The sequence below is a fragment of the Camelus bactrianus genome, chromosome 4, assembly GCF_048773025.1.
Source record: "Camelus bactrianus isolate YW-2024 breed Bactrian camel chromosome 4, ASM4877302v1, whole genome shotgun sequence".
Taxonomy (NCBI): Eukaryota; Metazoa; Chordata; class Mammalia; order Artiodactyla; family Camelidae; genus Camelus; species Camelus bactrianus.
This window is the reverse complement of record NC_133542.1, coordinates 54,913,477-54,939,307: the sequence shown is the minus strand read 5'-3', so window position 1 is coordinate 54,939,307 and position 25,831 is coordinate 54,913,477. Positions and strand designations below refer to the sequence as shown.

At 42.1% G+C, this 25,831-nt stretch overlaps 1 protein-coding gene and 1 long non-coding RNA gene across 3 annotated transcripts in view; one reads left to right on the top strand and one right to left on the bottom strand.

Annotated features, from left to right (window-relative positions):
• Nucleotides 1–4,318, bottom strand: part of RAD23B (RAD23 homolog B, nucleotide excision repair protein) — a 43,202-nt gene extending 38,884 nt beyond the window's left edge. Inside the window, exon 1 of the mRNA XM_074361949.1 lies at nt 3,860–4,318. Within this exon, the coding sequence (XP_074218050.1) occupies nt 3,860–3,925 (66 nt within the window). The 5' untranslated portion in view covers nt 3,926–4,318. The remainder of the gene's footprint in view (nt 1–3,859) is intronic.
• A 187-nt stretch (nt 4,319–4,505) lies between these two features.
• LOC123612847 (uncharacterized) overlaps nt 4,506–25,831 on the top strand; it is a 204,745-nt gene continuing 183,419 nt past the window's right edge. For both annotated transcript variants that reach the window (XR_012506491.1, XR_012506492.1), the window contains exon 1: nt 4,506–4,645. This is a non-coding gene — a long non-coding RNA (uncharacterized LOC123612847). The remainder of the gene's footprint in view (nt 4,646–25,831) is intronic.

Here is a 25,831-nt window from a genome sequence, read left to right as displayed (position 1 = left end):
AGATCTCAGTTTAAATGTCACCTTATTTAGAAAGGCCTTCTGTGACTAGTTACTTTAAAAGTAGCCACCCAGTCATGCAGTATCATATTACCTCACTCTATTTCAATTCTCTACGTAAGTCACCATTATCTGGCTTTTAAAATTTGTTTTTTGATTTATTTCACTACTATGTATGCACCACTGACAGCAAGACCTATTATTTTTTACTAAGTATTCAACAAATATGAAATAAATGAATCAACATGCAAACACTGAGGGATCACTGACCTGACAGTTCACCAAAAGAATGTATTTAATTCATTCAAAAGATCTTTATTAAATACTGATCACGTGCAACTTACAGAAAGAGCAAAAGTCTGCCAGAAATCATACCAGATTTCTCAGGTAATTCCTGTATTTTGTTTTACCAGTATGCCAAGAAACCTTAATTTGACCTCTGTGGTAGTGTTTTAATACATTTACTACTTAATGTTTTAATAATCTAGGGAACTTCCATAGTAGGGAACTATCTCCAGCACAACTATATTAAAATACAATAAACCTCAATAGGAACAATTTGCTAGTAAATGATGGCTAGCAAACACAATGCACTCAAGCAGTATTCTATAGCATAATCACCATTATACAAATAAACCACAAAGGGAGGTAGTTCTTTGCAGATTACTATATAGCACACTAAATACACCATCTATAGTAACTGCAACTACCGCATCTTTACAACTCTTACCAAAAACTTCCAGTGTACACAATTTCGATGTCACTTATAATTAATTTCAGCTTGTGCATTTAAAGTGTCATCGCAAACTTACTGTTAGGTTTTTCCCCACTTACTTTATAGGAGGAGATATATTACTACTGTAATAAAAGACTGTTTTGTAATGATTAACACCAAAGGCAGTGCATGGTAATGGGCAAGTAAGGGGTACAGAACAACAAATCAATGTTAAAAATGTTTCACTTGTTAAGAAAACAGGTGGGGAGGAAGACTTTCAAGTCTCAAAAACTCAAGCAAATACAAATACCTTAAAAAAACAAATGCTCTTGCTTCTTCCACTCTTTACATCTCCTACTCTATAGCCACTGACTGAGCTAATACTGTCAATAAGGCTCCCAAGGAGATCCAGACCCCGTCCCCCACGGCCCTATACTCCTCCCATCCTGCCAATCAGAGCTCACTGAACATTTACTTGTTCAGCAAATGAATCACTCCCATGATCCTTCTCTCTCAGTCCTCTCTTTCACTTATTTTTGCTCCTGCTCATCTCAAGCTCACAAGAGTTTCTGTATCGGCCATTTCAAATCACTTAAGTTTCCTTAGTTCTTTCTAGGTAAAAATCAAACTTTTGACCTGGCAAAATAGAGGTTTTAAAGACTAAAATCTGTTCATTTTATGTGGATCTCCCTACAGGTCTCAATAAAGTCCTTATTTTTCCCTTTTATTTTAGTTCTATTTTTAATACCCTTGGTCATCTAGTTTTCACAAATTATAAATAGGACACTTACAGTCTCCCTATATTTGTATGATTTTCATTGCTTCTTATTGGAATTCTACTCTCAAATACTATACCAAAAATATTAACTTAGAAATTATTATGAGGATGGAATTAAAATATTGTTTTTCCCATTTCTGAAATTTAGGTCCAATAAAATAAAAACCTACAAGTCATTTTAATGTAAATGTTGTACATCTCAATGAAATGCTTTGAATTCTTACCCCATACTAACAATGCTAGTTTTTATATTTATATAAACAGCAACAAAATTATATTCAGACAAATAGCAACAAAAAGCTGAAGAACTCTGTAACAACTAAGCTTTCTGAAAATATACTTCTAAAACTTTACAATTCATGTAACTTAGTAAATCCCCTTGGAAATAAACTGGAAAACAGCAAATACAGTTAATCGGTACAATACTGGCTGTAAGATAGCGAATGCATAAAATGTCTAAAGAGCTATACAAATCTTACAGAACATAAATATTTCAGTGGAGCTGTAGAAAGTTAGTACATAACTTCAGTAAACCCACAGATGCTCACAAACAAAAAAATCCTTTAGGTTTCAGTGATTCTGGGATTGTTAATACAAGCTGGTAAAGTTTCTGCCGCATCAATATTTATCACTACAAAAAAATCAAAGTCAAACAGACATTTTATGAAAATTTTTCTCTGAAAACATTAAACAGCTACATTTTAACTTTCCCCCTTTAACCTACAAGCATACACTAAGCAGTAAAAAAATATTTAGGAAGAATTTGATTTCTGTTAATAACAACAATTCACAGGGTGTTGTCAGTTACTTCTGAGGACACTGAATTCCTCATCTATAATTATCTCCTGCACGTTTACAAACTTACCACACAGCATACTTATACATATAAGTAAATATCTTGAACTAAAATCATTTTGTGCAACAATTCCAAAAAGGTTGGAACAATGCTTTTTAAATAATTAAAAATGTAGAAAACTTTAGGTTTAAATGATACAGGTAAAACACTGTATCTTCACTCAAAGGTATCCATTGATTAATAATCAATTCCATTTATTGACCACCAATTAAATACTATTTAATCTTCACAGCAAATAAATTAGAGCCACGAATGGGGGTTCAGGTTTATTTAATTAACACCAATGACCCGCCTCCATCTCCACCAAAAACAGTCAACTATTTTTTTCAAAAATACAGATGGGCAGAAAGTTGTTGCTTTAAACAAAGCATTATGACAACCTTAACGGTGTACAGAATCACAATTCCAGAACATAGGCAGTAAGTTTACACTGAACGCATTTTTAGATCTTGGCTTAAAGTTGTACTGATTTCAACACAGTGGCTTTTTGCAGGCACGAACACAGAAGACGACATGAGGATTATTAACATGTGAACTTTCGAGGTGGTTCAAGAGTTTAGAGAAGAGAGTCAAAGTTTTTATTTTCTTTTTTCTCTCCTGAAATGCTATTATTTGGGGGGTGGGAGGAGGGTGCAGGGTTTCAACTCCTACAATTTCAAGAGTTCCAAGACAGAGGCCCCATCAATCTGGAGTTGAATTTGAGCCTGAATTTGAAGGGTTACAATCCAACAATCTTCACCACCGAAGAGGCCTCAAAGTGCAATCTAGATATGGGTGTGGGTTCGGTGGCGGGAGAATTGCAGCGAAACGATTCAAGATATATATGCAAATAGAAGGGTTACCAGTTCTGCGGGGAAGGGAGCAAAGAACGCATTTTCACCACCCTTCACCACTCACCTCTTGCTCTGCGGCAGACGGAACCTGGTATCTTTTTTTTTAAGGCTCATTATCTCGGATTACCACCTCCTAGACCTTAGCGCCGGACCAGATCCACGCAGTAGTGTCGACGCCTACATCTCCCTCCCCCACCTGTGCACCCACACCAGAGCCCGGCTCCACCGCCCAGGCGGCCCTGACCTCCCCTCCCCCTTTGGCCCCACTGCCGAGAGCGTCCAGGCCGAGGTCTCCTGTACCCGCGGGCGTGTGCTCCACGCCATCTGCCACCAAGTCTTCGGCGTCCGGCCACCGCTTCCCCTCACCCCTGCCACAAAGCCCACAGCCAAATCCAAAGGGTCGGGTTGGCCGCACGCCGCCGGGACCCCGGGCCCTGCCCGCGCCCGGAACCCGCAGGCCTCACCCCGCGCCCGGGGCCCGAACAACCCCCCCCCCCCGCTCGCCGAGCCCTCCCGGGTGCACCCGGGGCTCTCCCCGCTCGGGCTCGCCGCCGGCCCTGCTCGGAGCTGAGACCGGGGCCTCGCGCACGGCCCGGTCGCGCCTCCCGCTAAGGCCTGGCGGGCTCCTGGCGCGGCCGCCCCCGCCCTGTCCCGGGCCCCGCGCTCCCTGCCGCTCTTACCGTCTCCTCCGGGTCGATGTCGATCTTGAAGGTCTGCTGCTGGAGGGTCTTCAGGGTGACCTGCATGGTGCCGCCGCGCAGCTCCGCTGCCGGGCCTGCTCCGGGTGCTGCCCGCTGGGCGGGGTCTGTGGCCTGGCGGGGCCCCGGGGTCGCCCGCGCTCCTCGCGCACTCAGGAGGAAGGCAGTGGGGGTGGGGGCTTGTCACATTCGCCCTGCAGAGCGGCCTGTCCTCCAGCCCTGGCCCCGGGCCGCGCCGCTGCCTCCGCGACTGCGGCCTTCCTCGCGAGCTCGGGCCGCCGTGCTTCCTCACGCGCCCGCCGCCAGCCACTGAGTCTGCAGGAGGCGCGAGGAGCTCTACGAGACAAGCAGAGAATCCGCTAGCTCACCACAGACTGGTAGCCGCCATCATCGTGACTAGCCGAGACGTGCCCCCTCCCCCACCCAAAAACCCTGGGGGATGGGGCCGGACTGCGGAGCGCGCAGGCGTAGGATGCGGCGAGGCTGTGCGCAGGCGCAGCCAAGAACTCCGCCCCGGAATTGGGGCGGGGCGGTTTACGGCTCTGGAATGTTGGCGGCCTGGATTGCGCGTGCGCAGGCGCAGTCAGTGGGCGTCTCGAAGGCTTTCGGGGCTTCCTCGTCGCCTTCTCCCGCCGGCTGCCGCCGCCGCTCCGCCTACGTCCAGACTCCGCCCGGTTGTCCGAGTTGCGCAATCCGTAGCCGGGGAAGCGCTACGTGGAGACCGGTCTAAGTGGATGCCGAGCCCTGGAGCTGGGGAACTAGAGGGCGGTAGGTCGGGGCGGGGTTTAAGTGTAGCCACAGTAGTAGCCACAGTAGTAGGCCGGCGCTTCCAGGGCGCTTGCGGTGTGGCTGAGCCCTTATGGTGGAGATTGATTCTTTCATCCTGAGAGCAGTGACTCCAGCGCCGACTGTCTTGGTGAACCTTGGGCCTAAATACAAGGACCGAATTAGGAGGTCAAGTTATATCGCTTCCCTGGGCAGCGCGTCCACTGGTTCCTCACCTAACCCAGAGTAAAAGTCAAAGTTCTTACTACTGGGTACACAGCCCCTGCCTCTCACGTCTTACTCTCACGGCTTGCTCTAGGCGCTGTTGGTGGATGTTAGGCAAATGCTTTCACCTGCAGGCCTACCTTTGCGCTTGCTGTTTCCGCTCCCGAGTCTTTCCCCAGATACCTGGGTGGCTCACTGTCCCACTTCCTTCAAATCTTTGCTCACATGTCGCCTTCTCAGGAAGGTCTACCCTGGATACCTGGCCTAAAACAGCAACTTCCCTAGCTCCGTTACGCAGTTGTTTTTTTCTATAGCATTTATCACCTTTAATTACCATATAATACATTATTAAATTATTGAGTTTATTATCTTTCCCCCTTCTCCTCTAAACCACAGACAGGCTGCACACAGGCACGAATTTTGTGTCACCAGGTGCACCCCCAACACGAGTAAACATGCCTGGCAATATTTGTGGAGTGGGGAAGTGTACTTTAGGTTCCTCATCAGTAAGATAGGGCAAATACTAGCATTCAACGCCATTGATTATTGGAGAAGGGTGTTGAGTAATACGTGGAAAATCTTAGTACCAGGAACGTAGTAAGCAGTCCATAACTAGATAGCTATTTGTATTATACCCATTCACAGATAAGAAAACTTCAGTATAGAGATGATGAGTAACGCACCTGGAGTGTCCCACCTGGTAAGCGGCAGGTCCAGAATTTCTACCCAAGCAGAATGATTCCAGAGCCTGTCCTCCAAGGTACCTGGCTATTCTGCCTCTTGATACGGTGCCCTGCTGCACATTTGACTTAAAGTAGTTCAATTATAAAGTTACCATTAGGTTACCAGCTGTGTGACTAATTGCAAATTACCTTTCAGGACCAGCATTCTCACTGACTGGTCTTCCATAGATTCTAGGAGCTCAGACATAATTTTTCCATGGAACTTTGCCTGACCAGCCTCCCTCTCCACTAACCTGGTATTGCCCCATCCACAGCACACATCTCCCTGTTTTGTAATTCATTATCTAACCTTCTGCCCTCTGTCTTCCTGTTATCACCAGGTGATATCATCTTGCCCCTTGTTTTGAAATACCTCCAGTCTGACCTCTCCCCTTAGCTATAGTTAGCCAATTGCCTACACAGTGTCGTCACTTGAAATATATAATAAGCCTCTGAAACTATAACAGAGCAAAGCAGAACCATTGATTCCCTGTGGATCTCCCTTACCCCTGAAATCTGCTCCTCTCCCAGTCTTTCCCCATCTGAGTTCATGGCACCACCATCTACTGAGGTGCTCAGACCAAAAATCTAGTCATCATCCCTGATGAATCTCTTCCCTCCCTTTCTCCCCTCAAGCCCCTGCATCTAATTCATGATAACTCCTGTCAACTTTATTCTCCAAATTATATCCCCAATTCAGCCATTTCTCACCATTTCTACTTCTGCAACCCTAGGCTCATCCCATCCATCGTTATCATTCACCCTTCTCCCAACTGGTCTTTCCACTTCTTTTAAAATCTCCCCAGCAGAGTGGTCTTTTTCAGATACAATCAGATCATGTCACATCTATTAATACCTCATTATACTTGAGAAAATTCAAACTCTTTACCTGGCCTTGGGAAGTTCATGACCTGACTCTTGCCTAACCCTCTGGTCTCATCTCTTTGCTTCTCTCCCCCTCTCATTCACTGTCATCCCTCTGCACCACTTTCCTTTTCCTCCCTCCAACAGGCTAAGCTGGTTCTAGTCTCTGCAGTTGAGGTTACTTCAGCTTGAAACTCTCTTCCCAGATCTTTGAATGACTAACTCCTTTTCATCATTCAGAGTCCGAGTCATATTTTTCTTCCTCACAGAGGACTTCTCCAGCAACTTCAGTAATACATGAGAAACATATTTACTCTAGGCAAGTCACCATTCTAGACATTTTCCACAGATAATCTCACTTGAGCCCCACCAAACTTCATGAGATACTGGCTTAAGTATTTTAATGGATCTACTTGAAATTACTATTTTTTATTTTCTTTACTGAGTAGTACAGGTCGGACAGGCTGTATGCCCCTTTGTCTGATGTAGGTGCCTTTGCCTGGAGTCCCACGGTTCACATGAGAGATGATAAGACGCCATCCAACTCCCCCAACACAGAGGCCACCAAGATGAGGGTGCTTATGGGCAAGGCCTTGGAGGATGGGCCCTGGGCTTCTTCAGGAGCTATTGGGCCAAAATGTAAAGACGGGAGGGAGTCATTGATTCCAAATACTTGTTTACAAGCCAGAGAATTTTGCTTGATTTTTTGGAAATCAGTCAGGTGACTTCAGGGAAGAAGATGAGCAAGCAGAGATGCAGCAGCTACTGACTTAGAAAATACCAGGGTCAAAAAAACACCAGATTCCAAGCCATTCATTCATCAAATAGTTACTGAGACTCTCCATGCCAGCAACTGTCCTGGGTGCTGAGGATACTATAGGGAAGAAAGTCCCTGTCTTCGTGGAGTTTATTTTCTAGTGGGATAATAGATAAACAGATAATGAACTAGAAATCAAAGCTATTTGTGATATATCGGGTGCTGATGAGCGCTGTTTTTTGCAAAAAGCAAGTGAAGAAGCTCAGTAGTGCTCAAAAAAAAAAAAAAAAAACAATTGCTAAAGAGAATGTGCCAGCTGCCTTTTATTTCCCTCCCTCATCTTCTTTCTTACCCCTGCTTCACCCAGCAGTTAGCCCCAAGAACACCAATCTATATGGCTACCACAGTTGGCTTCCTGGAGAGTCCCGGCAGGAGATGGGAGGAGGGAGGAGAGTGAAATTAGGGATGTATTCCTCTTTGCAGTTGGCAGTGTTCTTGATGTAAGGTCATTGCTTCTGTTTCCTGGCCTTCCAGGTGACTCTTCTTCCAGGTGATTCTCTCCTTCCAGGTTCTGGTAACTGCTTCCCACCTTGCCCCTTCAGGCCTGGAGGGCCCCTACTTTTCACTCTAAGGTGCTGCACTGTCCTTGTAGTTTCCCTGTATGCTTCCCTACATCATCGTAAAGAGACCCTTTATTGCATCTCCCTGGATTACACCTGTACTCGTTTCACAGGACTGCTGGAACAAAGTGCCGCAAACTGGTTGGCTTAAAAGAATTGAGCTTTAGTGTTTCATAGCTCTGGAGGCTAGAAGTCCAAATGTAAGATGTTGGTGGAGCAGTGCTCTCTCTGACACCTGCCACAGGAAATTCTTCCTTGCCTCTTCCTCGCTCCTGATGGTTTGCTGGCAATCGCTGGCATTCCTTGGCTTGCAGCTGCACCACCTCGATCTCTGCCTCCATCAGCATGTGATGTTCTCCTCTTGTATGTCTGTTCCTCTGTGTCTCTTCTTATAAGGATGCCAGTAGAATAGGAAAAACTGTTTTTTCTCCTTGTTTACCACTCTGTTACTACTTTCAGTATTTTACTTCTGGTCACCAAATGTGTGGGTTTTTTTTCCCCCACACCAGGTAATTCTCCAGTTATCTGCAGGCACCAGCTGGCTGTCCTGTAGTTCAGTTCAGTTCTGACACTACCTGGAGACAGTGTCAGGTCCCACAAGTTAAGGGCTCAGTCCCATGAGACTGTCCCCACTTCAGATGCCAGTTGCAAGTCCCAGCTTATCACCTGTACTTCAGACTGACTGGCTATAAACCGGGATGCCCACAACTCCCTTCTTGGGTTTGATCGTTTGCTAGAACAGTTTACACAATTCAGGGAAATATGTTTACCAACTGCTTATCTAATAAAGGATATAATGAAGGATATAGATGAACAACCAGATGAAAAGACACATTGGGTGAGATCTGGAAGGGTCCTGAGTGTAGGAGCTCCTGTCCCATGGAGTTGGGGTGCCCCACCCTCCTGGCATGTGGATGTGTTCACTGGCCCAGGAGTTCTCCAAAATCTGTACTTTGGGAATTTTTTTTGAAGGTTTCATCACACAGGCATGATCTATTATTAACTCAATTTCCAGCCTTCCTCTCTTCTCCAAAGAATGGGGGGTTGGGCTGAAAGTTGCAACCTTCTAGTCATGGCTTAGGCTCTCAGGTGGCTGGCCCCTATCCAGGAGCCCACCAGGAGTCACCTCATTACAACAAAAGGCATTCCTGTTACTCAGGAAATTCCACGGGATTTAGAGCTCTGTGTGAGCTACAGCTGTCACTCAGGAAATCATAAGAGCTTTTGGGACCCCTGTGTCAGGAACCAGGGTCAGATATCAAATATTAGCAAGGACCAGGGGCAGAGGCCAATATTTATATTTCTTATTATTTCATATCAGTCGTATTGGGTTAAGGACCCAGTGTACTCCAGTATGACTCAGTCTCACTAATTATGTCTTTAATGACCATATTTCCAAGTAAGGTCACATTCTAAGGTATTGGGGTTAGGTCTTCAACATAGCCTTTGGAGGGACACAATTCAACGTGTAACAATACCTCATTTGAATGTGGCATACTTTTCTGCAGAGACACTGACTGAGGTGTGGGTTAATCAAGGAGCCTCTTCCTGACAGTTGATTTTAGAATAGAGAGAAGTGAGGAAGCCAGACTTGCAGATATTGAGTAGAATTAGAGGGAACCAAATAGAGGGAACAACAGTAAGAGCCATAAATATTCATACTCACATAGCATTTGTTACGGGCAGATGCAGGGACGCAAAGTAGGAGCATCCTTGGCATATTGGAGCAGTACCCGGGAGGGCAGGTGAAGTTACTGGGAAGCTATGGGGAGGGAGTAGCTGATGATATTAGGGATGTAAAGGAAGTAGGGGCAGTGAAGCAGAAAGCCACTGTAAAGACTTTGGCTTTTATTTGGAGTAACATGGAAAGTCATTGGAAATTTGAAGGTGGAGGAGTGGCAGAATCTGACCTGTGTTTTAAAAGGGTTACTCTGATTGCTGTGTGGAGAACTTCTTGGTGGGGGATAGGGGCCCGGTAAGGATGGGTGCAAAGAGACCAGTTGGGAGGTTATTGGAATAATCCAGAAGAGAATGGTGACTTGTGTTAGTGTGGAAGCTGTACAAGTGGTAAGAAGAGGTTGGGTTCTGGATACGTTGAAGGTAGAGCTTCCAGGCTTTGCTCATGGAGCTGGCGGGGCCTGAGAAAGAGGCTCACCACACATGAGTTCATGTTAGGAAACTTCCTTGGAATTCTGTGGTCCTCCTCACTCAAGAGTGTCTGTCCTGACTGATGGCATTCTGTAGGATGCCAGTCTATCCCCCATATATTCTCTGAGCATCTACTCTGTGCCTAACATTGTGATGGAAATACAGTAAAGGACAAAGACTGATTTTGGATCCTATTCTAAAAGATGTCAGTGTCTGACTTAAGTCCTTCAACACACATGGCTCCCACCTCCATTGTCTACAAAATCTATTGGTGATTTATGACATAAGTTTTATGGTAATAGAATGTCTTTCCAAGCTCTAGATGTTTATAGAGTGGTGCAAATATTTCCTTGCTGTAATTTAAGTTTTCAACTCTTTATTAAAAGTATTTCTTTTTACAATATACTTTTTAAAACAATGGGGAAGGTATAACCCAGTGGTAGAGTGCATGCTCAGCATGCATAAGGTCCTGGGTTCAATCGCCAATACCTCCACCAAAAAAAACAAAACAAAACGAAACAAAAACCCTAATTACCTCCCCCCCACCAAAAAAAAAAAAAAAAAAGGAAAAAAGAGTTTACCTCCATAAAACAATTTCGGCCCATAACAATTGAACTTTAAAAATGTCTTCTGTTGTCTAGCTTAGACTTCAGGCATCCTCACCCTCCACCGTGCCTCCCTCACCCCAAGTTTCTCAGCCCTGTGAGTCTCATTCATTGTTTAGTCACTGTGTCAATTCAGACACTGAAGTGGAGTCAGGAGTCCAAGAGGTTTCTTTGGTGGGTATCAACTGTGGAAAATAAAGGGGGAGGAAGCAGAATTTGGCAAGGAAAGCCTTCAGACCACAATGCTGATGTGTTTGGTGTGAAAGGAAAGAAAGAAGGGAGCAGATGGGTGGACAAAGAGTCAGACTGATGGAGACCTGACAGAGTGTTAGGCAACGTGATGGGAGTAAATGGTGTGAAGATGACCCGTTAGAGCAGTCAGTCACCTGCTGGATGGAATTGCTGGCCTCTGGTGTCTCTCCATGTTCAGTGGCTAGGGGGTCTGCCGGAAGAGCTGTCAGCTAACTATTTCTCACAGGTAAGTTTTTTCTTGAAGGGCAATCCGAGCAGTGCACTTTTGGGCTGAAGTAGGCATTGGCTTGCCCCACGTAAGCCCGCCCATCCATGCACACTCAGGAAACAGCAGCTCCAGGGGCTCATTGAGTCTCTCTGCTTAAAGGGAAACCTAGAAGTGGGACACTTGGGTAAACCACACACTTGGGACTGGCTGCTGGTCTCAGGGCCACTGCTGGGACTCATCGCATCCCTCCTCCACTATCCATACTAGATTCCCCGTGCTCTCATCAGTCACCTCTGCTGGTCTCAGTGCATTAACTGGTGGTGTGACCCAGCCTTTATTCCTGAAGGGAGTGTGCCTTTTGTGTTTCCACTCTTCTCAGGCCTGGCTTGCTGCACTCGTCCGTTCATAGTCATAACTGAGCAAGGGAGTAGCAAGAGGCATCCAAGTCAGTTCCACATATATTCCTTCTTGTTCTGAGGTCTCACTGTGGTCCTACCTTGTCTTACTGATAAGAATCCACTGCCCTTCCCAAGTTTATGACTCTTCTTGATTTTTCATCTCTTACTACAGGCAGTGGCAGCTACCACTTGTAGTTCAGTGGGACCATTGCTGTGTCCCCTGGCAAAGTGCTCCCCCTTTGAGGACCAGGACTTCTAACTCCACAGGTTCCACAGTTGTGGGGACAGAAAGGTCCTTAGTAGGGCACTGGGATGGTAAGTGAGACCATTCCTGCTTCCCTGCCTTGATTCCTGAACCCAACTAGTCTTCCTGTTCAGGCCCATAGGGTTCTTTAATTCAGTTTGTAGATTGCACCCTGGAGAATGAGACCGTTCTTGCACAGTATTGCCTCCAAGATGGTGCTTCATCTGCACCATCAGCAGATCACGCCTTTGCTGTCTGGCTGGCTCTTCTGCGGAGGGTGGTATGTGACAAGACCAATGAGTTCTATGGTGATGGGATCACTCCCAGACCTCCCTCCCTGTGAAGTGGGTCCCCTGGTTGGATGCTGTGATGGGTGGGGTTCAGGCTATGGATCAGGCACTCTGTAAACTACTGTGTGGTGGGACAAGCTGAAGCTCTGCTGGCAGGAAATGTAAACCTGTACCCAGAATAAATGTCTGTTCCTGCAAGAACAAACTGCTTCTCCTTCCAGCGTGCAAAGGGCCCAATGAAGTCCACTTGTCACCAAGTGGCCAGTTGATCCCTCAAAGAATAGTACCCTATTGGGAATTCAGCACCGATCTCTCTTTCTGGCAGGTTGGGTGTTCAGAGGTGATGGGAGCTAGATGAGCCTCACTGAGAGTTCATGCCAAGAGGCCATGCGTAATCTCCACCTCTGCCACCTTGGTCACTCCATTCACGTGCCCATCGTGTTTCTACTCTTGCTCCTTTTGGTGTAGTCTAAATACCATAGCTTCATCCTTTTAAACCATAGAACCGTTCATGCACTCTTAAAACCCTACACTGGCCCCAACTTCAATCAGTGAAACCCCAAATCTTTACAGTGCTCTCCTATGCTCTTCATTGCTTTTCTGACTTCATCAGCTACACATTTCCCCAAGTTCACTCTGCTCTAGCCACACTGGCCTCCTTGCTGTCCCTTGAGTTGACCAGGTCCACTCCTGCATGGGTCTTTTGTTCTCTCTTCCTGAAACACTCTTCTACAGATATCTGCCCTCTCTTTCACCTCCTCCAATCTTTGCTCAAATCTCACCTTCTCAATGAAACCTGCTCTGCTCCTTGATCACCCTATTTAACGGGACAAAACGCCCATTTTGCAGTCCAGTGCTCCCAGTGCCCCTCACCCTGCTTTCCTTCCCCCAACTCTCTGCCATTAAACAGCTTACTGTCTTCCAACCCAATACCTTGTTTATTTATTTATTATGTTTCTTGTTAGAAGACAGAGATCGCTGTCTATCTTACTTAGTCACATTCTTTAAGGACTAGGAAGAGTGCCCGGAACAGAGAAAGAACTCAATCATGAAAGGAAAACTTAGCCACTCATCAAAAAAAGCAAATTAAAACAAAGTGGTATTATTATGTATTAAAATGAACAGTTATACAGTAACCTCCGATAATATCAAAAGTGTTTGGGGAAAATGTTTTCATAGTTTGCTGGTGAGTTTACAATTTGTTACAAACTTTTGGAAAGCCAGCTAACCATATACGTGGTTCTTAACTTCTGCAATTCCAACTCGTATACATACTACATGAATATGTCTGAAACTACTTCTCTCAGCTTAGCTATCTAACTAGGATTTGAAAGTTGATTTAGTGGTGCAGTCAGCCAGCCAGCCAGCCACTGGGGCAAAGGCCTGGTATTCACATGTTTCATGTTTAAACAGTATCGTTTACACAACCCAACATTCTTTTTGTTTTTTATTTGAACTGATTTTCTCATTAATTTTGCAAGAGGAAGTAGAAAAAATTGTTAGCAATAAATTGTGAAATAGATCTTTTGCTCAAGTTCAATATGTTTAAACAGTTTGGTTCTCCTCCCCCCACCCCCAATTCAGGCTTCTTTGTCAACAGGTTTTTTCATTACTAGCTAACGCTGATTTCAGTACATGCTTTATTTCAAGTATATCTGGCTTGTCTTTTGAGTTAAAAAGCATAGCTGGCTTTTTTTGTTGAAATCATGTTTATCTGTTAATTAGTTTATTGTCATTTATTCTCCAATATTTGTTGGGAAGCAGTTGCATGCTAGGCACTACCTTTGTTGGATGAATCTCTGAATCTCTGCCCTCAGAAGGTCACTAGGAGAAATAAACAAGTCAGAGAACTCAGTTTTGTGCTGGGATGGAGGCAGGTTCCAGGAAGGCAGTGAGGCTTGGTTGGGTCTGGATGGGGTGGGAGATGGATGCAGGAACCCAGCATCTTTTCAGGACTCTGTCTGTCTCACAGCTGGTTATCTAATCTATGTGTTGCTCAAATGTCCTGAAAATTGTTTTAGAATTATATTGTCTTGTCATAAAGGAAACTATGAATAAATTAATATAATCCTATAGACTTCTGTAAAGAAACTTTAGAGCATTAAAAAATTTTTTTTTAACTTTAAATGGAAAGTATGGGTTTCTTTTCCCCTGATGTTCATGATTTGTAGTTCTGCAATACAGGCCTGCCTGTGTTTTGTAGAGCTGTTACTGTATATTAATTAAGAAGAGCCGCAGGACCCAAAGTGTTGGAAGTTCAGACAGCAGTTGTCCCACTGATACGTCAGATACTAAATGCATGGTTTCTAGATCCCATTGGTATTCCCAGTCTGTCTCATTGTTTATTGCCAATTCCAAATTACTATAAAGTAGTTGTAGCCCATGCTGTAGTTTAGTTAAAAATAAAGTGAAACAAACAACAAAAAACCGCACAGGGGCTGTGAATAGGGGGTGTGCTCCTGAACAGCAAAAACCATGCCTCCTACTCTTCCACACAGCTTTCATGACAAAACCAGTAGCTCTGAGAAAGTTAGGAATGAAGAAGACTCTGCTAGTCTGAGTACAGGTTTTTGGCAGAGGGAAGTAATTTGGCTGTATTGTTGTATTACATGACATTTAAAAAAGTCATCATGGAGAGGAGGGTTTAGCTCAGTGGTAGAGTGTGTGCTTAGCGTGCACGAGGTCCTGGGTTCAATCCCCAGTACTTCCATTAAAAAAATAATAAATAAGTGTAATTACCACCCCCCAATTTTTTTTAAAGTCATCATGTTCAACTACTTATCAAAAATGATTGTAAGCCACTTAAAGATACATCGCCTCTCATATTAGTGTAAGAAACAGAGTAGAGTGAAAAATGACAGCCTGAGACTTCAGTGTATACCCATTTAATTTAGGATCTGATGGTACAGTTAAAGGTCATTTTAAGAATCTTTAATAGGGAAAAGTGTTAGCAGTAGAATAATTGGTTAGCTATTTACGAACTGTAATGTGTTGACTTGTGTGTCCCCAAAATATATGTTTAAGGCCTAACCCCCAGTACTTGTGAATGTTGCCATACTGGGAACTAGACATAATCCAGTTAAGATGAGGTCATACAAGATTAGAGTGGACCCTAATCCAGTGACTGGTGTCCTTATAAAAAGAGAGATGGACACAGACGCAGGGAAGAATGCCATGTGATGATGGAGGCAGAGATCAGAGTGATGCAGCCACTATTCAAGGAGTGCCAGGAATTGTTAGCAACCAACAGAGTCAGGAAGAGACGAGGAAGGATCTTCCCCTAAAGCCTTCAGAGAGAGCATAGCCCTGCCAACATCTTACTTGTGGATTTCCAGCTTCCAAAATTGAGAAGCAATATACTTCTGTTGTTTCAGGCCACCCGGTTTGTGGTAATTTGTTACAGCAGCCGTAGGAAACTCATACAGAAACGTCTGTGTACGCTAACATCAACTCCAGCTGGATTGATTAGTAAATATAAAAAGTCAGACTACAGAAACAGAATAAATAAGAAGCAAATATTTTTCAGATTTCTGATTGGCAGCAAATATCCAAGCTTAAAAAATACCCACAATGGAATTGACTACATAAAGATTTCATTATATCATCATGTCACAACAATGTAAACAGAATAAAAAGCATGCAACAAACTGAAAAATACTTCCAACATGTGACAAATAGAATATCTTTAATATATAAATTACTCATACAAATTGAAAAGAAAAGCATTATATAATCCACTTAGGCAAAAACAAAAAGTTTATACAGAAAATTCATTGAAAAAGTACAATTAGCCAATAAATAATAATGTGGGCCAGTGTTTATATAGTGCTTATTATGTGTCCAGGTCCTTTTTGAAATGCCTTGTATATTAACTTCTAATCCGCACATGCATTATGAGATGACTCTGGTCAAGTTGCTTAATCCTTCTATGCCTCAGTTTCCTGCCTCTGTGCACATCTGAGAATTACTCTATGAAAGATGCGAAGAAGTGAGATTGCTGGGTTTTAAATGTGGGTTTTAAATTTAATAGGTTCTACCAAAATTCTATCAAAATTGCCATGTATGTTCCTATCAATACTGTTTAAGAGTATCAGTTTCCCTTGCCCCTAGGCCAACACTTTATATGTTCTGTAATTTTTCCCCCCAGTCTGATGGGCACACCACTCCTGCCTCACAAGAGTTCAAATCCTGTTCATCCTTAAAGGCACATGTAATATCCACTTTCTCTTTGAAGATTTCCTTCAACTGCTCAGTAAATCATTTTTCCTTCCTCTCAAGTCCCTCACCATTTTATCTACTCATTCAACAAATGTTTATCAAGCATTAACTATGTGTTCTAGTCACTACAGATAAAGGAATGAACAAATTAGGCAAAAATTTCTACCTTTATAGAGCTTACATTCGAAGGGGGAAAGCAGACAATAAAAATAAATAAAGTTGCATTTATAAACTATTAAATAGTGATAAGAACAGAGAAAGCAGATGTGGGGAGTAAGCAGTATCAGAGTGGAAACAGGATTGAAATTTTAGATATGATGTCTGAGGAAAAGCCTAGGGAAATCTTCCTTGCGCCTTTCTTACAGAATTTACTGCTTTCTGTTTTATGTGTTTATTTTATTGTGGTAAAAATATGTAACATGCAATTTGCCATTTTAATCGTTTTAAAATATACAATTCAGGGACGTTAAGTACATTCACATTGTTGCGCAACCATCACCACTATTCATCTCCAGAACTTTCTCATCATCCCAGACTAAAACTCTGTCCATTAAACAGTAACTCCCTGGTCTGCCCTTCCTCCACCCCTGCTCCATCCTCATCCCTAGCAACCCTTTTGCTTTCTGTCTCTATGAATTTGACTACTCCAGGTATCCCATATAAATGCGATCATGTAATATTTGTCCCTCTGTGTCTGGTTTATTCCCTTAGCATAATTTCTTCAACGTTCATCCATGTTGTAGCATGTATCAGAACTTCCCCCCTTTGTAAGATTGAATAATATTCCATTATATGTATATACCACACTTTGTTTATTTACTCATCCGCCAGTAGACAGTTGGGTTGTTTCCACTTTTTGTCTGTTGTGAATAATGATGTGGACATGGGTGTACAAATATCTGTTCAGATCTCTGCTTTGAATCCTTTTGGGTGTATAACCAGAAGTGGAATTACTGGCTCAGATTGTAATTTTATGTTTAACTTTTGGAAGAACTGCCATACTGGTTTTCATAGTGGCCGCACCATTTTACACTCCTACCAGCAGGGCACGAGGCTTCCAGCTTGTCCACATCCTCACCTCAACTATTTTTTTATTAATAGCCCTTGTAATGGGTGTGAAGTGGTATTACATTGTGGTTTTGAGTTACATTTCCGTGATGATTAGTGGTGCTGAGCATCATTTCACGTGCGTTTTGGCCATTTGTATATCTTCTTTGGAGAAACATTTATTGAAGTCCTTCGCTCATTTTTGAATTGGGTTCTTTGTTTTTTTGTTGTTGAGTTCTGGGTGTTCTCTATATATTCTGGGTGTTAATCCCTTAACGGATACATGATCTGCAGTTATTTTCTCCTGTGAGTTGCCTTTTTATTCTATTCATACTGTCTTAGTCTAGTTGGGCTTCTATAAAAAAATTACCATAAACTAGGCAGTTTTTATTTATTTATTTTTATTTATTTATTTATTTATTTTGGGGGGATAATTTATTTATTTTTGGAGGAAGTACAGGGGATTGAACCCAGGACCTTGTGTATGCTAGGCATGTGCTCTACCACTTGAGCTATACTCTCCCCCCAACTAGGCAGTTTTTAAACAATAAAAATTTATTTTTCACCATTCTGGAGGTTGGGAAGTCCAAGATCAAGGCACCAGCAGATTCGGTGCCTGGTGAAGGTCATATCGCATTTACATCTGCCTTCTTGCTGTGTCCTCACATGGTGGAAGGGGTGAGGGATCTCTCTGGAGTTCCTTTTATAAGGGCACTGGTCTCATCCTACTGGGCTGCACCCTCATGACCCAATCACCTCCCAAAGGCCCCACTTCCTAATGTCATCCGTTTGTGAGTTAGGATTTCAACATGTGGATTTTGAAGGAACACATACGTCCAGACCATAGCAGTGTCCTTTGGTGCACAGAATTCTTTAATTTTTGTGAAGTCCAGTTTGTCCCATTTTTTCTTCTGTAGCCTGTGCGTTTGGTGTCATATCCAAGAAGTCATTGTCAACTGAAGTGTCAGGAAGCTTTCCTTGTTTTCTTCTCAAAGTTTTATTATTTCAGATTTCACGTTTAGGTCTTTGATCCATTTTGAGTTAATTTTGTATATGGTGTTAAGCAAGGGTTCAGTTTCATTCTTTTCCATGTGGATATTAGATGTTCATTTTTATTACGTTTGATAATCTTCATTACTGCAGGAAGGCCCTGTGAGGACAGCACTGTGTCTTATAATCCTTTCTACCCCTTCATACCAGGCATTTGACAGGAGCTTAATGCACTTAGGAAAATGCTTTGCAGTTCCTGACCACTGAATTAAATTAAAAATATTAGTCAGTCTGTACCCTAATTGTAGGACCTAGCACATAATGGGCATTTAAAATGTTTATTGAACTAAGGAATTAAATATATTCTTATTCTGAAGGATCTCATTGTCAAAGAAAAAATTATTTTTTCAATTAAGTGATATTGAGAGAGTTGGAGAATGAAAAGATTATTGTAAATGTATTAAATAACACATATATGTAAAAAGAGAATGACGTAAATACTAAAAAATAATTTACGTAGCCATTTTCAAAACAAATACTCGACTTACACTTTGAAGATGATGAATTACAGCTAGGAATTCACCATTTTTCTCTCCTCAAAATCTTTTTGAAATAATCCAATTTAAAAAAAACCATAAGAGCTCTAGAAAACCAAGAAGATAATGTGATAGTTACACAAAAATGTTCCCAGTGAACCAGGCTCACTGGTACCCAGGTCCTCATGTAGTTCCCTGCCTATAATGAAGCTGAACTTTAGCAAACAGAATGCCAAGAGTAGTGCTGGGCCATTTTATATCTAAGCCTTTAAAAGTCCTGGCAGCTTCCTCTTTTACACTTATAGGGGAGGAAAAACTTTTTTCTATATCCATCATAAGTTCATTGATGGGGGCCCTGCCAATTAGACCGACTAAAGACAGATTAACAAGAGAAAAAATGATTTTGTTAACACATGCACTCTACATCTGCTCAGTGATGAGCAGCTCAAAGGAGTGGTTAGAACTCCAAGTGGTTAGAACTTGGGCATATGTGGCATCTTAGCAAAGAACAATGTATTTGTAGAGAAGTGGCAGGACCAACGGTAAGGGCTTTAGGCTTCCAAGGGTAACAGACGGGGGGACAGTAAATATACAGGGGAGACTAACGGAGTGAGGTTGGTTTGTGCAGGTTCATCTCAGTGTTGACTTTCTGTCTTTTGCACAGCATGAAGCTTCCCTGAGAGAGGGAGTATGGCAGCCCTCATTTCTCAGAAGCTTCTGCTGCCGGGGAAGCTCCAGGAAGGTGTCTTTCTGCATTTGTCAATTCTTGTTTGCCTCCAGCTCAATATTATCCTTGTATCAGTGGCATATTTTGGTCCCCTGCACTTTTGCAAGCTGGCCACCATGTATGGAGTCTAACTACCATACTGTGGAGAGAGGTCATGCGGAATGACCTTGGAAGATACCCCTGAGGATGGAGAGAATGGCCTCTTGGAGAAGCACCAGGGGGCCAGATGTGTGAGAGGAGACATCATCTTGGATGTCCCCTGCAGCATAACAGTCTGAGTGTAACTGCATGGGAGACCTAACGTGGCACCAGGAGAAGAGCCACTCAGCTGAACCCAGTCAACACTTAGTATCGTGAGAGATCATAATAAATTAATAAACATGAATAAACATGAGAGCCATGAAATTTGGGCTTGATCCATAGTTGGCTACCATTCTAGAAGCTATAAAGCATCTGGAAATGGACTGACAGGAAAACAAACACAGGTGGATTTTCCTATATGAGTTCCAAGCTCAGAGCAGAGGCAATGCTATCAGGAGCCAGACCTGAGATGCAAACGTGTGGGTGGGTTGAAACTGAAGGACCTCAGGAGTTGGGAGTCTTCATTTTGCTAGGCTTGCTGGCTAAGGGGGCTGGGAAGCGGGGGGTGGGTTGTTGCCACAACCAGCTCCTGGATTGGGCAGGAAGGAGTTTGATGACTTCATTGCCCCTTCAGGCTGCCATGGTAAATTAAGCATGTCCTGATAAGTTCAGCATGTCACCTCCACAATAACTTCCCACAGCATCCCTAATATTACAAGGCCAGACATGGGAATATTTGGCAATTTTTTTTAAGCAGTGAGGGAAGGCATCAAAGCAAAGAATTTGGAGGACTCCATTTATCTCACTTGAGAGAGTTTCCAAACTGTCTCTGGGGAGGTGAGTAGCTGAAAATATTCAAAGAGCCAAGGTCAAGGCTTACAGAGCATGATCTTGCAGAATGAAGCAGGATGTGAAGATGAGCAAAAACACAGCAGGAGAGATCATTTAGCCAGTGCAATAATAACAGCTGTCACTTATGTGCCATTTACCATGTGCTGAAGGCCACTGCTCCAGCTCACCCTCTAACTCATAGACAACAGTGATGAAGAGAACAGTGGCGGTCTGATCCCAGAGTTTTCACTATTAACCACTAGTCCATATAAACAGAATGTGGTACAAGTTCATATAGGTGGGAGAAGAATGGATGTTTCAATAATAGGAAGCTTCTACTGCAGAAGTTAGGCCAGTTATGGAAAGGAGCCAGTGCTCCAGCTAACTTCATGCATGAAAAAGAGTGGAACTAAAATAAAGACAAAAATAAACCATGTATTACATTAATATCTCTAATTAATAGAGTACACTTACAAATTAGTAAGAAAAAGTTAAATAGTCTAATAGAAAATTGATATAGACAGGCAATAAACAAAGGAAAAACCGAAGTGGTCAATGTGCACACATTTAAAAAAGCATCATATTTCACTAGTATTCAACTCAACACAAGTGAAAAGAACATGAGATATCAGTTATCACATGTGGCACTTCCCAAATAGAGGAGGTATTTGAGGTCACATGCCTTAATAAATATTTAAACTTAATATAAGTTGGAAGATGTCAAACAAGGAATACTGGTGAACTAAAATAAACAAATGAATCAATGGAACAGATCTGAATGCTCCACAACAGACTCTTCCATGTTAAAAAAAAAAAAATTATGTGGTGACAGTGATAACCCAGATAAGTAAGGAAAAAGAAAATTACTCAACTACATTATACTGGGATCATTAGTGAACTAAATAGAAAAAAATAGATTTATATACCACATCATAGATTGAAATTTATTCCAAATGGATGAATGGATGATACGTGAAAAACCTTTACATAATTAGCTAGAAGTAGGGGTGAGTATTTCTCTTATCTCAAAATGGAGAAAACTCTTCTAAGCACAAAAATAATGGAAGAAATTGCAAAGGAATAGATGGACTTAATAGCATCAAAATCAATAACAAGTCTTTTTGAAAAAACCATGAACAAAATAAAAAAGCGAATGATTAAGAAAAAGTGTTCAGTAAGCTTGGATACATAAGATAAAATCCTTTATTGTTGTTATTTTATTAAGCAGTTCAGACATCAAAGAAATATAATTTTTGACTTACTGAACTGGCCAGATTTTTAAAAATAAAATGGCAGGACTCAATATTAGCAAAGATGCAAAGAGACGTACATTTTCCTACAGTGCTTATAGACGTATTAATTGCAATATTCCTGGAAAGTTATTGGTAATATCTGAAAAGGTCTTTAAGATTTTTATAATTTTTGACATAATAACTCTACTTTTAGGTATTAGTTCTAAGGAAATATAAGAAATATGAACTCCCTTTTATAAATAAGATTTATACATCCTCATTAATTATAATAGTAAAAAATTAGAAGGTGGGACTAGCTCAACTGTGGATCAGTGGATCAGTAGAAGAATGTTCAACAAATTACACTGTATACATTTGATAGAATTGCTTAATCATTGTAAATCATGATTTTCAAGCATTTACTGACACAATAAAATGCCACTCATTCATTTATTCATTCATCCTGCAAATGTGTATTGAGTAACTAACGTGTCAGTCACTGTTATAGGTGCTGGGTTTTCACAGTGAACAGAACCCCCTTCTGGAACAACTGCTGTCCTGGAACACACAGTCAGGAGAAAACAGGAAATATGAAGGCAAACAAATATATTATGTCAGGTAGCAATAAATGCTAAGAAGAAAAATAAAATCAGAGCAGAGGAGAGTTAATACTGTTAAAATATGGTACAATGATACAATGTTAGGAAATGTTTAATCCCAGTTTTGTAAAGAAATAAGCCACCACCACCACAATAAACACAGGTACATAAAGACCAAATAATGACTTAAAGAAAAAAAAAGAATTAGAATGCTCACAATGTTTATCCCGGGGGAGTAACGTAACTTGTGGCTTTTAAATGTTTTCATTTTTCCAAAATGTCAATAATGAATATTTATTTAGAATTAGGAAAATTAACCACACTCAAATTATTGAAACACTTGTTGAATTAAGTTTAACATGGAAATATTCTATTTCTATGTTAAGCTTAATCTCTTAAAAGAACATAATACTTGTTAAAATTCGTAGAATGTGTAACATAGAGTGAACCCTAATTTATACTGTGGACTTTGGGTGAAAATGATGTGTCAGTGCAGGTTCGCTGGTCATAACAGTGCACCGCTGTGCTGCACGACGTCCGTGATGGGAGAGGGGGTGTGTGTGGGAGGACAGGGGTTGTATGGGGACTCTGTGTACTTCCCACTCAGTGTGGCTGTGAACCTACAACTACTCTGAGAAAAATTAAGTTTATTAATTTAAACGAAGAAAAAGAACATAACAACCATAATGATGTCAGGCATAGAATTTCTTTTAAGGAGGGAATTTTGTCAATACCCTTTATCTTGGTAAATTTGGCATAAATATTTTACATTTCTGTCCCTCAATCCCAGAAGTTTGGTTTTCCAGTATCACATGGTAAGCACATACATTTATAAGGGGCAAACCAATATTCATCAAGTCCATCAGACTGAGGGACAAAACCATGCCTATGTATTCTTTAGAACAGGAAAGAGTTCTGTCACATGGGCTGGAATACATATACTGATACAAGCGATGTATTTTCTTTGTGAAGGCATGGAGAAAGGCTTTTTTATCAGAAGGTTACCTGGGGAGCCTGAAATTAGAGGAACTAGGAACTAGTTTGTGATTTAATTATCCAATGAAGTGTTTCTCAAAGTATAAGTCCATCTATTACCTATATCAGTCTCACCAAGGATGTTCATAAAATGGAAATTCCTGGACACTAACCTAGATTTACTGTAGCAAAATCTCCAGGTATGGACCCAGAGTCTGCATTTTTGACAAGCATCCAAGATTGTATTTATGTGCATGGAAGTTTGGGAACCAGTGGTACTTGGTTCCAGTGAAACTAGGGTACAGGGTAGTGATCCCCGTCTTCCACAATAGGAACACTTTGCCAATAGGAAATTAACAGGTCAAGGGTGTTGGTAAGACTAACTTTCCCTAAATCTGCTTGGAGAGCACTGCTAATCTCAAACTGTGAGGCTGCTTTTCTCTGATTCCTTGACAATGTTAAATTCATTTGATTACTGTCAAGTCATGGAAGAAAATCATTCTCTTTTCGCTTCCTATTACTGCCCAGATTTATTACATACTTTTTATGTATTTTTATAGAGGCATGATTGCATACAGCGACAGTGACAGTTTGATGAGTTTTGACAAGTGCATATATCCATGTAACCAGTACTCCAGCTGAGTGTGCCGTCATCCTAGAAGGGTCACTGCGGACCCTCTTCCATTCTACCCCTGCCCCCTGTCTATTCCAGCACCCACTATTCTGATTTTTCTTCCCACAGATCAGTTTTGCCTGTTCTTGAACTTCATAAAATGATGTATTTATTATGGACTAATGCCGTAATTGTTGTAAAAGACAATGACACTCTTTTTCCAAGTTCCTCTAAGAGAAACCATTCTAGACAACTCTTAACAAAACTCTTAACACTTTTCAATTTATGTTGGTAAGGGTGCAATACCATAATTAAGATTTCTTTGCCTCGAGATATAACTAGGATCGCACGGAGGACTCTAGAAACCATCCTTCTGTAGCTACTTAGCTAATGTTAAGCCTTGAACTAGACCTCATTTCAGTTTTAAAAAGTCTGACAATAAAGATATGCAGGCTACCCAAAAGGAATCAATTCTTCAGATCCAGAAGAGGGACACCCCCAAGCTCCTGCAAAAAACTGAGAATCAACTTGCTAACATGCTTATTAGTAATACTTAGGAAGAAGAAAGAAAGTGTGAAGATAGACGAATGAATCCCACTTGACCCACAGAGTGTGGACCACCAAGTTTGATCCCAGGTTAGATTTCAAAAAGGGTCAGTAACATCTTCCCCAAGCTTGGATTTCAACATACTCTTACCCGCTTTTGTCTTTTCAGCTCCACAGCTGCCTAAAAGAGAAATCTGAGAAACAACATATCCTTTCCGCCATCCATGACCATAATTCCCTTGGTCCCATAGCACATTCTCTGGTCCTTACCATTTTGCATGCTTTGTGTGGTTCTGTGTCATTCTCATAGAGTTAGCATTTGCCTCTCCCTTTTTGAATGTTCATTCTATATTTTAGTTTAAAGAGCTCTGTGCCATTGTGCTAATTTCTTAAAGAATGTCCCCACCTCTTTTCTCCTCGTTGATAATGTCCAAAGTCATGCTTCTGAGCACCTGCTGGTACTTTCTTCTTTTGGAAACTTGTGGAATTATGCCTGTTTTTTCTTAAAATATTTTGAAGTCTAGTTTCCTAAAGTCCTCTGTAACATAGCTCATCCAGCGCATTCTTGTTGTCCCTTGAAGATGACATGCCATGTTCTCCCAGGGTCTCATCCCTTCCACTCTGACAAATGGCTTCTTCCCACTGGTTGGAATCAGTCAGAGCACAGTTATTTTTATTCCTTCCTCTACTTCTAGGACATGAAATTGTTAGGAAGGCAAGTGAAAAGCTCTGCCTTTATCTGAATGAAATATCCAGAATGTTATCCCCAACGTGTGTGCATTGCCAACTTTGTGGCTTTCCCCCATGTGGTTCAGCTCAGTTTCCATAAAAACATCACTTCTGTTCTTCTCTCCTTTCATCTTCCTCCAAGTGCTCACGGAGTCCTCTGAATCTATTGTTACCACAGCCTGCAGGGCTGCTCGTCTCCTCTCAATGGGTCTTTTGTGCACGGCACACCCTCCCTTCACTGTGTTCCCATGGACCTGTTCCATGCCGCCAACTCTCCTGGTATCTGTGAGGCCTTGTTTGCCACCCTGTGCTATAATCTCAAGGTTACTATGTTCCGTGCCTGGTATCTGGACGTCTGCTGCCTACGTTTTGTTTCTGATGTCCTTCCCAATTGTGCTCTCATTGAGTCACTCGGCACCTCCCTCACTGTTGAAATTCTTCCCAGGCCTTAATGTCATCCGTGGAAACCCATTTCAGTTTTATCTAGGTGTCCCCCCCCACCCTTTCCCATCTGTTTTCCATTTACAGCCCTTTGGCCAGATGAGCTGCTCTCTGACTAAACACATTCTTTTCGGTCTTTGAAAAATGTGCTCCATTCTTAGTCAAATATCTGTCATTCCTGCATTTGAAGCTGCGGCCCTGAAATGAAGAATTTCACCCGCTGTGTATACCTAGTCATTCCATTTTCATATCATATTTCTGTCCTCAACATTTGTGCCTTAAGTGTTTTAT